This window comes from Rhodamnia argentea, chromosome 7 (genome assembly GCF_020921035.1).
Source record: "Rhodamnia argentea isolate NSW1041297 chromosome 7, ASM2092103v1, whole genome shotgun sequence".
Lineage (NCBI taxonomy): Eukaryota > Viridiplantae > Streptophyta > Magnoliopsida > Myrtales > Myrtaceae > Rhodamnia > Rhodamnia argentea.
The window spans coordinates 10052411-10065316 of NC_063156.1; the positions used below are offsets into that span (position 1 = coordinate 10052411).

Below are 12906 nucleotides of genomic sequence, written 5' to 3' on the forward strand. Positions count from 1 at the left end.
TAAAAACGCAACCAAAGTGGGAAATGGCAGCACAAGTAACTGTGTGCGACTATCTTGACGGGCGGACAGGGTAAAAGGAAATCAAAAGGAGTTGAGAGAGAGGGTGGATTCAACACATCACTGACACCTGCACAGAAGAGAGAGAGAGCTCAGTTCGGGAGCAGTGGTGGAAGAAATGGCAGAGGCGAAGGTAAAGTCGCCCTCACCATCGTCTTTTTGTGACGTGAAACGCGGACTCCTCCACTCTCTCTCTCTCTCTCTCTCTCTCTCTCCTTCATTGGCCACTGCTTTTTTCCTCTGTTGCTTCATTTCGTCATATACATAAACCAAACAGACCCTCCACAGTCTCTCTCTCTCTCTCTTCTCTCTGCTTGCCGTCCATCGAACCCACTTTCGCTCACATTCTTTCTTCATTTCTGACTTCGCGCCGATCTCTTCCTCGCTATCTTCGTCGACGTTATGCTGGACATGAGAATCTCTGTAAGACCTTGTTATTTGCTCCTTTGCTCCTGTAATCTTGCTTTCACCACCATCATTTTCGCCGCCAGGCCTTGAGGGGAGCGACAGAGCCGAGAGCAGCGAGAGACGATGCGAGAGAGACAGAGGAGAGGTGGTTAAAGACAGAAAGAAGAGGTCCTGTTTCTTATTTTGACTTCAGTTTTTGTACTTAAAAGATCAAAACTTTCCTACCTTATCTCAGGACACGCGAGTCCCTCGCGTGTCCGTTCCGTTGACTGCGAGTCGGAGCTCAGACACGCGTTGACGGCGTGTCCGAGCGTATCCGGCCGTGTCCGGACGTGTCTGGCGCGTGTCGGACACCTACACGTGTCCGACACGCAAAAAATGCGCCCAAAGGCGAGTCCGTGCTACATAGGGCAGGAGAATCCGAATAATGAATGGGTCTCGTTCGGATTCGAATTCTGCATCATCCAATAATTATGCGTTGAATTCTTTCGACCAAAAAAAAAAAAAACTATTTTGAACCGTTCGACTTTTATCCTCATAATCAAGATCACATTTGTCACCAGCAAAAGATAGAGAGGAAGGATTTTATTTTTGAAGTACTTTTTTTTATAAAAATGGCAGATTTTCCTAAGTAATTTATAAGAGGTTCAGATACATATAGATAATCAAAAAATCATTTTTAAGGGCGATTTCGATCACGAATTTAATGGGGGTTGCTTCCTAAGTAATTTATAAGACGTTCAGATACATATAGATAATCAAAAAATCATTTTTAAGGGCGATTTCGATCACGAATTTAATGGGGGTTGCTTCATTTTTTTTCAATCAATATATATCCACGAGAAGGCAGGTGGCTACATATATTACAATTTAAAATGCCCAACGTTGAGCCCAATTTGCCCAATGTTGTTGATTAACTCTTTTTTTTTTTTTTGCAAAAGTAAAAAAAGCTAGTGACCAATTGAACCAATTTAAGAGACGCTATGATTGAGCAAAAAAATATCTTCATTTTGCTAAAACATAGTGCACAATTATTGAAATGAAAAACTCCATATATTTTTGGTTCCCAATTATACAGCAGCCAATGTCACTCCATCGTTTTTCCGGTCAATGAATTAAACGAATCCTTCAAAGAAGTTTAAAAAAAAATAAAAAATAAAAATAAAGATTCTAATCAACAAAAGTCACAAAATCTGTGACCGCAAAAACCAAGGGGGAGGATTCATATTCATATATCTCTCTCTCATTCTTCCGCTCTGGCCGAGAACAAACTCAAAAGCTGTGTTGAACTCGTTTTTCTTCGGGAGCCCTGCCTTTTCTCGTTCCTCCTTCAAGAAGAAGACGACGACGACGACGAAGAAGACGGACCACCACCTTCGCAAAGTAGAGCTTTGGCCGGTGGGATCTCGGCGACAGCTTCTCTCTGAGAATGCGAGTACTTCTTGAACACCACCTGCAGTTTGCTGTCTTTGGCTTTCGCATGGTACCCCACCAACAGCTTCGCACAGTCCCTGTTCGTCGAAATGCCACGGAAAAAAAGACAAACGCACACCAGTTAATTTTTACTATCGAGAAAGGATGGATAATGTTGTCTATATTAAGGGGTACCCTTTTTAATCCGAATGCTTACATGAGCTGGGATTCGGTGAAACCCGTGTGAAGCTTGAGAGTGTCGTTCCACAGAGGGGTTAGGCCGAGAGTGCACCGCGCCGCGTACACTGCCGACGCCGCCACCATGGAGGGGCAGTACGTGAGCGTCGCGTAGTTCATCACACCCAGCTCGGCAAGGAAGTACACCATATTCTCCAACTGCTCGACCAAATGCCACGAAGACAAGGAAAAATGTTAAGCATTTTTGGCGACATACAAGTTTCGATATATTGGCAATGGAAAAGAAAGGAATAAAGGAACGGACTTTGCGATCCCCAAGCGACGCCTTGATGAACCGAACCAGGAAAACGTAGTGGGTGGGCACGGTGAGCGTCCACTCCAGCTTCCCCAGTATCGTCTTCTCCATCGCCAGCACTTGCTCATGGCTGTAGGCTCTGTCCGCGATGCACACGAAATCATTCACCTCAGGAGCCCATATCTCTTCGTACTTGGAGGCAGTGAAGAGAGCACCCATGCCCAGCAGCTGCAGCTCACGCCTCGGGACCGACTTCACAGAGAGAAAGCGGTCGATAATGTTGATGGTGAGGTAGAGGGTCTCGGGCATCAGCTCAAACTTGTTGTGGATCTCGATCAGCCAGTCCACCAGGATCGCCCTCATCTTCTCGTTTATCTCCGGCTGGGACGGCATGTAGTCGCGGGGCAGGCTCTCGTTCTGGCATTCCAAAAAGGGGTAGGGACAAAAATCATTAGCCAAAAAGAAACTCTTGGTAGTCGGACATTCTTCAAGTTCTTTGATAGTTAATACACTAAAGTGTACCTCAGCCTCCTTGTAGAAACTGTAGATGTCTTCAATATACTCCACCTCAGCCAACTCATTGTTGGCGTCGCCCGCGTCGATATCCACGATCTGCTCTTTGGGTTTGTTGGTCAACCCACAAGCTGCCTGCGTAGAGAATCGAATTTAATCTGTAAATTTTTGCACTTATTTTATTGATGAACACTTTAGCCTGAAAAGTGTGTAAATATGCAAACACCTTGCTACGAGCGGTGAGGACCGAAGTGAGGGTGGGCATATTCCTTCTCGATGATCTCTGTCCTTCCTTCTTCGTAGGCTCATGATGTTGCTTCTTCTTGGCCTCGATCACTTCTTCTGAATCCGATGTTAAATCGATGACTTCAACCTTTTGTTTGGGCTTAACGACTTTCTTTTGAGCAGCTTTCGCCGCCGCTGGCTCCACCCTTTTGCCCGCTCCAGGTCCATCAAGAATGGATGGAGCTCCATTCACGTTAACTACTGCTTGTTTCTGCAGAATTGTCTTGGTCAGCCATAATGTAAAACTGTGAAGAAACAAGAAGATTCAGGTTTCAAGTGGTGACCTTGTTGTTTTCAGCAGCCGCAGCAGCTTGTGCATTTGCCAGTAGTTGTGCGCAGAAGCTTCTGAGATTAAGAATCACGTCAATGCCAATAAGAACACGAGCATACTGGATCTAACAATTTGAGAGAGAGAGAGAGAGAGAGAGAGAGAGAGAGAGAGACCTTGTAACAGGGCGATGAGGCTGAACCTTGCCTTCGATGCCTCGAAGAGTAACAAGATTGCCAATGTCGCCGAGGGCTTTCCGGTTTCTTCCTTCGGCTGCGCCATTCTTCTTCTGCTGCTTAGCTCCTCCTCCTGCTATCACTGCCTCGCCTATATAACACATAAGCATGGAATCACAATGCACATTAAAAATCCATTGGATGAAATACATCAACGAAAGAAAAAGGACTTCATTGGCCCAAACATTCTTTTGGCATTCAGTTGGCTCCTCAGAATTTTCTGAACAACCAAACATGAATTGAAGGGGGAAAGACCCAATTTTCTTATGACCTATACGCTCGTCAAGATCTGGGTAAGTGAGTATGAAAGAAGCCTAGCCATCACACACAGACCCCAGTTTGACGCTAAACTCTCATTCAAATAAGAATTCATTTTCAACAAGGCACGAGACTTTCGACCAATCACAAGATCATTCCTAAGAAGATGGGACACAGGGATACTACTTTCCAAGACTATGGAACAGAACCACCAAGAACAGAGCATCACGACAGCCAATAGATAACTGTAAATCGCACAGGGTCGGGTTCAATTCAGATCACCCCAGAAATCGTCACAGAAAGAGATCGAATTGCTATTCGGCAAAAGCCCCCTGAAATCTGATTACCTCTCGCTTGCACGGGAACAATGGGTCTCGAAGCCATTTCAATCCAAGAACAAACTCCTCCGAATCTGATTGGCGAGGCGAAACCCTTCACACGAGAACGAGAATTCTCTCTCTCTCTCTCTCTCTCTCTCTCTCTCTCTCTCTCTCTCTCTCTCTCACAGCGAGATCATGTGGAATAAGAAACGAATACGAGAACTCTATCCTCTCTCCTTTATGAAGCTGACCAAGCGGCGCTTCGCATACAACGGTCTTTTCCCCTTCAATTTCTGACCGCTGGATCTACTTCTTAATCCGACGGCCGCGGATGGGCCTGCAGGGATATAGCCGTTGGAAGAAAAGGGGGCGCGCTCAAAGTTACCGTTCTCGCTAACATAGAAAAAAAGGAAAAGAAAAAAAAGGGGTTAAATATATTGACCGCCGGGGTCAGGGAGGGTCCGTGCAACCCCCTCTAAGAACTCTCCACGTGGCGACGGGGAACGAGAAAAACGAACTAGGGAAGATGAAATGTTCCCTCCCATAGATCACAAACTACGGTATTATTGAAGGACTTTGAAGACAAAGGGGATTATCAAAGCTTGCTTTTCTTCGGTTCGTGGTTATTATAAACAAAAAAGAAAAGAAAAGAGGACTAGATTAAGGCCATTTATGACCATATCGTGAAGTTATTTGTGAATCGTTCTCTCTAAGAGTCATTTGTCCGTAATTTCGAGTGTAATTCGTATGTTAAGTACGCTAAGATATGTCAACTTAATGGGCAAAAAAACCCAGAAAAAATCTTAAACCTCATGCATTTATACCAATTTAGTCATAAATCTTTCAATTGGATTAATTTATCATTTTTTTACACTGGTACCAATACAGTACATGTGTCCAATTTAGATCGGAAAACAATCATTCTACGTGATACAGGTGGCGTTGATGTGAGCATTTATTTATAATTTTTTTTTCTTTCCCTTATCTTTATGCCAGTGGCCGACAACCGGCCACGAGGTTATGGCCCCGAGAGTGAGCGGGCGGTTCGCTAAGACGGGGCTCCCCAGGCGAGGTTGTTGTAACCTTGGCAAGGGTCGGACTCGCGAGATCTAGCAAGGGGTGCCTCCCTAGTGTGACTTGGCGAGGCCAACCCTCGTAGTGATGGCCTGTGGCCAGCCACCCACCAAAAGATAAAGAAAATAAAATGATAGGGAAAAAAGAAAAGAATCCAAAAAAATTATTTCAAAATTTCATAGAAAAAGTGTTAATGACAGCGCAAGTCATGTCACGTAGGATCGTCAATATCAATGTTTGCGATTTTCCGACTGAAATTGACCAGATGAATTAAATTGATATCAAATGTTTACAGGTAAGTTGGCCTAATTGAAAGGTTTAAGATCGCGCGCGCGTGTTTATATATATATAATGCATAGATGTATGATCCTAGTCGAGGGCGTAGATGTCGAGAAGCAAAGGGCAAGGGGAAGAGGGAAAGAAATCTATAGTAATTAGTGGCGGCTGCATGCAGATACATCGATTTGTTTGTCTTTTCAAATGTTGTCAACATATTTGATATAGCTAAACATTTTAAGACCAAGGAATTTAAGGAAGGAAAGATCGAAGTGATTACCTGAAGATTTTGAAAACTCGTGAGGCTACTTGATATGAATAATTTCTTTTTTATATATCATGAGAAAGTCCACTCTATATGGAAAAAGCTCGAGCCCATGAAATACCCCAATAATCTGATAAATCGGTCAAGACGTGAGCCGAAATCCAAGTGACCGAGCTGACCACGAAATTTTTGGCACTTGCGTTGTTGCACGTCTGACCGCCTACACGATTCCGCCACTTCATGGGGTCAAATTCATGACCATATTCATCGTACAATCGTCATGTGTATAAGATCATTCGTCGTGAATAAAAGAGGCGACGAGATTGGATTATTTCCGCTGCACATCTTTCTTCCCATTAGAACTGCTCTTCTTTGTTACAATTTAGACTACATTTTTCTTTTTTTTTGGGTCGACAATTTAGACTGCAATGCGAAGCATCTTTTGATGAGCAAATTTATGTTGTTATTCACTGAAGAAAACTTTGAACGTGGGAGGACTAAATACCCACTACAAGCCCTTTTGTAGCATATCCATCATGAGCTATACGAGCTAAGCACCAGCTTCATGAACAAAAAAAAGTCCTATCAAACAGTCATGGCTAATATTACGCAACATGTCCACAGGTGACAAACACCGATTTTCGCGAATGACGAATCGATCAACTTCAAAGCGATGAGATCCGGCTCCGTGACTTCGCCATCCGGCTCAGAGTTTTCTCGATTCTTCCGCGCCGACCCGGACCGTTATGACTTGCTGCCTGCTTTGGGAAGGCAGGTAAAGCCAGCACTATTCGCTGCCTCTTGGCTGTTCGAAAGGAATGAACATAGTGATTGTTTTGCTATGTACTAGGCCTAAAGAAATAACCGAACTTCCTGGGAAAGCAACTTAACCTGTTTCTGCTTGTTGACAATGCTCTCGTAATATCCTCTTGCAGGCTCCAAATTTCTTTCCCGCTGCAACTTCACCCGAGCTGTTGATCTTCACAGGGGCCTGGTGCTGAGGGATACTCCGGTTCTTCACCGGCGATGTCGGTCCACTGGCACGATCTATGATTCCGACTTTGCGGAGATCCACATAAGAATCTGACAAGTTTTAAACACACGAGAATGAGAACCCAGATTAAGAACAAGCAACCTGCAAGAACATATTAATAGGAACGCAATAATTACCAGCAACATCCTTTGTGTTGTGGCCAATCTCTTCGACCAAAGCCTTCCATCCCCTGCATTGAGAAAAACAATCCGATTTATGAGTAATTGCACTCGAAATATTCATGAAAATCTCTACGCTTGGCAGATGTCATTGCTTGGATTATAGAAGAAGCTGGCAATTACAGGTTGAAGTATCTCTACAATTTATTTCCGAAGATCCAAGTGTTCTATGAAGTTGGATGGATCTAACCAAGTTTGAGGTGCTTGTTAGTCGGCATAAGTAGTTGCTAAGAAAAACTCGTTTGATTGATTGATGCTCCAACACAAACACATTATGTGAATGTGTCCTATCTTTTTAGCAACTGTGAAATGAATGAGAATGATAGAACTGAAATATATGACTCCATACATAGTGATGTCGTGCGCAAGCCGAGCAATCTGCGTCGATCCACCTCGCCTCCGAAGATTGTTGACACTTATGCCAATCTTAGTTTTCTGCAAGAATTCGGCGAGATTAGATGAATTGAAGTAGCCTATTGGCATTGGCTTTCAAGAACTTAAATAAAGTCCGGATGAATCAAACCTCCAATATATCCTTAGAGATATTCAACAACTGGAGTTTTCTCAATGATTCATACAGTGCCGAATCAGACTGCTGTACCCCACAAAAAAAAAAAAAGAGCCGGTTATATTTGGACAAGGAGCAGAGCAAAAAACATCACATTTATCTCCAAAACCATAGAAATTCGATCAATGGAAAGTCACAGTTAGGAACTTAGGATATTCACCTCGTGTTGACCGTTGTCCAAAACTTGCTTGATCCTCAGAACTTCACCGACAACTTGAGACTGTTCATCAATCTCATCACTGAATGTCCGAGCGCCTCCATAATCACGGTAGCTTTCCGGGTTCGTGTCCACCCCATGGCGCTCGACGTTGCCCCTACTGTTGTCTCTAATCCTTTTGCTTTCTTTACCCGCGAGTACAGAATCATCTCCACCACCGCGCGACGCGAGCGGATCATCGCACCGTGGGGACCGGCTCCGAGTCGTCGTGGTCGAGAACAGCTGCTCCACAATACGGTCTCTTTTTAGCCGAAAATCTCTCGGGCGATCCAGCGCGGCCAGCGTGATGGCGGTGTCGATGAATTCGAATAAATCCGTGTCGGTCGTTCTAAAGAATTCTCTCCAATCATCCAGCGATTCCCCCATTGCGAACAATGACTTCGAATCACAGCGCTTGGTTCGCAAGAAACTATCGAGAAGCTGCAACGAACCCTTCGGGTTTTCGGAAACGGATTGGCTCAACCCACAAGACCAACCCGTTTTGGAAACTCAATCGCAAAATACGAGCGGAGCAACCGAGGAGTCGATGAGAAAATTCAGACGAACCTGAGAAGTTCTCACTTCAAGCGATGGCGGAACAGAGTTGTCTTGGCGTCACTGGGGCTCGTCTCGGTCTCATGTTTGTACGTGATACAAACGTTTGTTTAAGAGGGAAAACTGCCAGGTTGTCTTTCTTTGTGCACTTTTGAAATTTATGACTGCGTTCTTACGCTTGCTCAATTTTCTTGATCTCATCTGGTTTGCTTTCAACGCGAGCAGATGTTTGTTCTTCTTCTTTTTTCCCTTGCTCCAGAATTAAAAGGATACCAAATCTCATTAAAAATCAAACAATTTTTTTTTTACAATTCAAATCTCTTAAAATATCGAACAATTTTTTGTTGATACTTATATATTGTACAAATTTTATGTGATTTGAGTTTTTTTTTTTTTTTTAAAAAGAGTCTAAATCTGCTCGAGCCGCGAAATCTAATAACCGTAAATAAAAAGTTAGGCAAAAAGCTGGTCTAGATGCACCCGTATGTACTACTTGAAGATAAGAATACACATCGGTGTGTTTTGAGCGGTAAATTTGATACATATTTATCCAAAGAAATAACATTTATTAATTATGAACATCTTAATGCTTTGCCCTATCTAAAAAAGGGAAATTGCCAAAAAAAATTCCTAAACCTATTGCACTTTTGCCAATTCAGCCCTATACCTTTTTAATTTCGTCAATTCAGTCCTAAATGCTTTCACTTTTTAACAATTCGGTCCTAAACCTTTTCACTTTTTTCTAATTAAGTCACATTGGCCGGAAATCGATTAATTGGATCCTAACTGCCTTACGTGGCACAAGTGTTGACGTGGATGATATTGATAATATTTTAGTATTTTATTAATTACGTTATGTTTTTTACTTCTTTTTCATTATTTCTTTGTCTTTTTTTATTCCGAACGGCCGACGAGGGTCATCGGGCTCTCGCCAACCACCGGCAAGGGTCGCAAGGCCTCCCCACCCATGAGCGACAATCGCGACCTTGCTTGCAGCCGTGATGTTTGGGCGAGGGTCCTGCGGCCGGTGAGGGCATCACGACCGTCGCTTACACCCGACAAGGCCCCGGCGACTCTCACTAGCTGCCTAGATGAAAACAGAGGGGGAAAAAAAAAAGAAAAACAAAGAAAGAAAGAAATAAAAAAAATGTTAAAATATTATTACAAATTGTCCCCTCAACGCAGACCATGTCATGTAGATAATTTCCGGCTAATAGGACTCAATTGGAAAAAAGTGAAAAAGTTTAGGACTGAATTGGTAAAATTTAAAAATTTAGGACTAAGTTGGTAAAAGTACAATAGGTTTAGGACTTTTTTGACAATTTTCCCTATCTAAAAACTTCTACCGATGAAGAAAGAAGTAGGCATTTGTAGATACGAAAGAAAAGGAGTATTCACGCACTTTGTGGAGAGAGAGAACTAGAACTAGTTATTATATCATTCTCTAAATTGAATGGAAAGGAAAAAAACGAGGGATAAAAGTCTTAGTAAGAAGAGGAAGGGTTAAGGATTTACTTCGTGTGAAATATTGTTGACACCTAAATTTTGATTTTTCTTAAATCATTTATCTTGTATAAAAAAAAAAGAGGATTAGTTTTAGCTCTCACAAAAAAAATAATTAAATCATTTTTATCATTAATTTTAGCATTCATGCATTACATTTGCATTTTATAGGACCGGTGACGGAAGCAATTAATTCATTAAAATTCGTAATATTGGTTTGGGGGCAATAATATTTCAAATCTTAAAGGATAAATGAGCCAATTGTTTCAATAATATCGTAGAGATATCAGAATATGTCCTTTGAATGAAAATAGGAAAGAGATATGGGCAAGAAACCCTAATCTCATGCCTATATATACATATGTCATGGACGTTCACAAAAGAGGGTGGAGCAAAAAATTTTCTGCACGTACATCAAATTCATGTGAGATTGGCGTGAAGAGGAAAACGGTGAGAAAGGTTGAAGGTTTCCCCCCGAGGCCGATTTTTGCTGCTGTTCGGCATCTTTGCTCGCTGTTTCGTAGGTCTTTTATTGCTATTCAACGCCTCTACTTATCAACCGAAGATCTCTTGCTGCTGTTCGGTGCTTCTGATTGCTATTCAGGGTCCAAAATTGCTGCTTTCCACACTGGTTTCCACTGCTGTCCAAGCCTTTTTTCGCTACTGTCCGGTGTCCGTTCGAGCTAGATTTTAGCATTTGAAGTCCTTGTGCATTGGTGCTAGATACTTTGTCGTTTGAGTCTGATTTCATCACTGTTTGGTGCTCAATTTAGCCACTGTTAGGTTCAAAAATAGTGCAGTTTTTTGGGTGTTATTGCTAATGCTTCAGTGCAGATTTTGCTAGTGCTTTGAGAGCGATTATCACTTTTTTTTTTTGGCACAATATCTCCACTGTTCGGTGCTGTTTAAGATGCTAAATAGCTGCTATGATTTCGCTTTGCTAATCCTAATCGTGCATACGAATTTCCCTAGCCATTCGGTCGATCGCTTGAAGCTTGGTGTGCAATTTGTGGAAAGTGCAAATTTTGCAAGACAAGGTAAATTTCCTATCTTGAACTTCAATATATCCACTTGCTTATTTTGTGATTTACTTGCATATCTTGAATATTGCATCGAGGTGGATATTTTTTCAAAATACAGATTGATTAGGAAAATTTTCTTTCCTAATCCGCAACTTGTCACATAATCGAGAATGTCCATCTTTAAGATTATTGATGGAATACTCGATTAGGCAAGATCGTTAATCGTAGGATTACGAATTAAAGATTGACTCAAATATCCGCGAAATATTTCAAAACTTGATTGATGTATCCACTTTCTTGATTGACATTGATTGGCATATTCACTTTCCTAATTTGATTTGAATTGTTTGATTGTCATATTTTTAGAATATATCCGTCGCGTGATCCAATCTCGAAAATTCTAAAAATTGTATTCATTCACTTTCCATATTTGAAAATTACATATCTTTTCAAAAATAGCATCATGTAGATCATTGCATAACTAATCTTTTTCTTGTAAATAATTAGGTTAGATTGCATTTTAGGGTAGAAATTGCATGTTTAGATAGAATCTCATGTTTAAAATAATTTGTCTTTAATATATTAGGGTTTAGTTTAATGTAAACTCTAAAATATACAAGATAAAAATTGTTTTGGCATAGTTCTATTTTAGGAAATAAATTCATCCGAAAATAAAAAAATTCATCTTTGCCACGTCATCCATGCCACGTCATTCATCTTTGCTATGTCATCTCACACCATGTCATATAGGTTGCATGTTAGTTTGCATTGCACGTAGAATTGAATGCTTAGGTTAATTTAATTGATTCCAACATCACGTAATCAATTTAATTAAACTATAAGCATATCTTGTTGCATTAGTTTAAAATTGCATATTTAAAATTTTAATTAATTCATACGTCAATTTTCATTTGCATGTCATCTTTTGCACGTCATTTAACTTAGTCTTGCATTTGCATCACGACATTGCATCATATGTAGTATAGTCTTTCATGCATTCATATAAAAATCGAAAATAAAAAAATAATTTTGTGTGGCGCATGCTCCCTTGATTATATTAACTTCTGGATGTTCATTAATTGATTGCGCATTCTCATGATAACCTTTGTTAGCGACTTAGGTTAAAATCAATTAATGTTGCCTTCTCAAATGATTTTTCATGAAATAAAATGGTACCGAAAGGGCGTTAGAGTAATCTAGCGTAATCAAGTCCCCGAATTCTTAATCTCTGGTTCGTAAGAATAAAATAGTTCTCCCGCTATTTTATTTAGGTTTCTAATCGACCTACCATAAATGATTAGTGGCGGCTCCAAAATTAAAATATATTGCATGTTAATCAATTGAACCTTAAGTTGCGATTTGGTATGGACTTGGGAGAGTCCGAGTTAGGTTAGTTTAATAATTAACCTGATAATCCATTAGCCTGGAAATTTTCTAAATTTTTAGGTCGCGACAAATATCATATTGTTCAAAGCAACCCTATCTCTCAAAGAAATGAAGTGAAATGGATTTATATAGAAATCAAACTAGATCGATAGGGCATTTTAATCTAATTTATATCGACATGCATAGAGAATTTCCATTCATATGAATTCTCCTTATTGCATTCTTTGGCCCCAAACAAACTTCTATTTTTTTTCTAGAGTTAATATCACGAAAAACTTTAAATTGGTACACTTATGACAAATTTACTTCAAACCATATTTTTTATTACAATAAGCCCCAAACTGGTACACATGTGATAAATTTATCCAAAACTATCTTTTTGACCAAAAAAATTCAAACGAGTACATCTGCGATAAATTCATTCAAAAATAAATTTTTTGACCTCCAAAAATTTCAAACTGATGCGCATATGATAAATTTATCTTTTGTTAGTTTCCATCAAATTGAGTTAATACCACGAAAAATATCAAATTGATGCATCTGTGACAACCAAAGGACAAAACCCCGAACTGGTATACCTATCAATTGACACATGTCA

The 12906-nt window shown here is 40.7% G+C and overlaps 3 protein-coding genes across 5 annotated transcripts in view; all 3 read right to left on the minus strand.

The window, feature by feature from the left end:
* LOC115737776 (probable mediator of RNA polymerase II transcription subunit 26b) overlaps positions 1–12906 on the minus strand; it is a 111951-nt gene that overhangs the window by 67365 nt on the left and 31680 nt on the right. The gene's annotated exons all lie outside the window — the stretch shown is intronic.
* On the minus strand, positions 1719–4464 carry LOC115737676 (G2/mitotic-specific cyclin S13-7-like). 3 transcript variants are annotated; one of them, XM_030669942.2, is made up of 8 exons: positions 4280–4464; positions 3614–3768; positions 3454–3511; positions 3111–3380; positions 2894–3019; positions 2381–2788; positions 2096–2274; positions 1719–1976 (listed from the first exon to the last, which is right to left on the minus strand). In XM_030669942.2, the coding sequence occupies exons 1-8, from the start codon at positions 4313–4315 to the stop codon at positions 1796–1798; spliced, it is 1413 nt and encodes a 470-aa protein (XP_030525802.1). In that variant the 5' UTR covers positions 4316–4464; the 3' UTR covers positions 1719–1795. The 3 variants fall into 3 exon arrangements, with proteins under 3 accessions (XP_030525802.1, XP_048137660.1, XP_030525801.1); XM_048281703.1 differs by having other exon boundaries at positions 3454–3514; XM_030669941.2 differs by having other exon boundaries at positions 3454–3514; positions 3614–3764; positions 4279–4464.
* LOC115737680 lies at positions 6486–7153 on the minus strand. Its single transcript, XM_030669948.1, has 3 exons — positions 7037–7153; positions 6758–6949; positions 6486–6671 (listed from the first exon to the last, which is right to left on the minus strand). The coding sequence occupies exons 1-3, from the start codon at positions 7140–7142 to the stop codon at positions 6532–6534; spliced, it is 438 nt and encodes a 145-aa protein (XP_030525808.1). The 5' UTR covers positions 7143–7153; the 3' UTR covers positions 6486–6531.

What these genes read in the sequence shown, in the direction of transcription:
- LOC115737676 (XM_048281703.1), bottom strand. Translation starts at nt 4,315, where the DNA reads ATGGCTTCGAGACCCATTGTTCCCGTGCAAGCGAGA. An exon ending in CCTCATCGCCCTGTTACAAG is followed by an intron (nt 3,515 to 3,613) that starts GTCTCTCTCTCT and finishes TCTTAATCTCAG; the next exon opens with AAGCTTCTGCGCACAACTAC. An exon ending in CGTCGCTTGGGGATCGCAAA is followed by an intron (nt 2,275 to 2,380) that starts GTCCGTTCCTTT and finishes TTGGTCGAGCAG; the next exon opens with TTGGAGAATATGGTGTACTT.
- LOC115737680 (XM_030669948.1), bottom strand. Translation starts at nt 7,142, where the DNA reads ATGAATATTTCGAGTGCAATTACTCATAAATCGGATTGTTTTTCTCAA. An exon ending in CAACACAAAGGATGTTGCTG is followed by an intron (nt 6,950 to 7,036) that starts GTAATTATTGCG and finishes AAAACTTGTCAG; the next exon opens with ATTCTTATGTGGATCTCCGC. An exon ending in TTGTCAACAAGCAGAAACAG is followed by an intron (nt 6,672 to 6,757) that starts GTTAAGTTGCTT and finishes CCTTTCGAACAG; the next exon opens with CCAAGAGGCAGCGAATAGTG.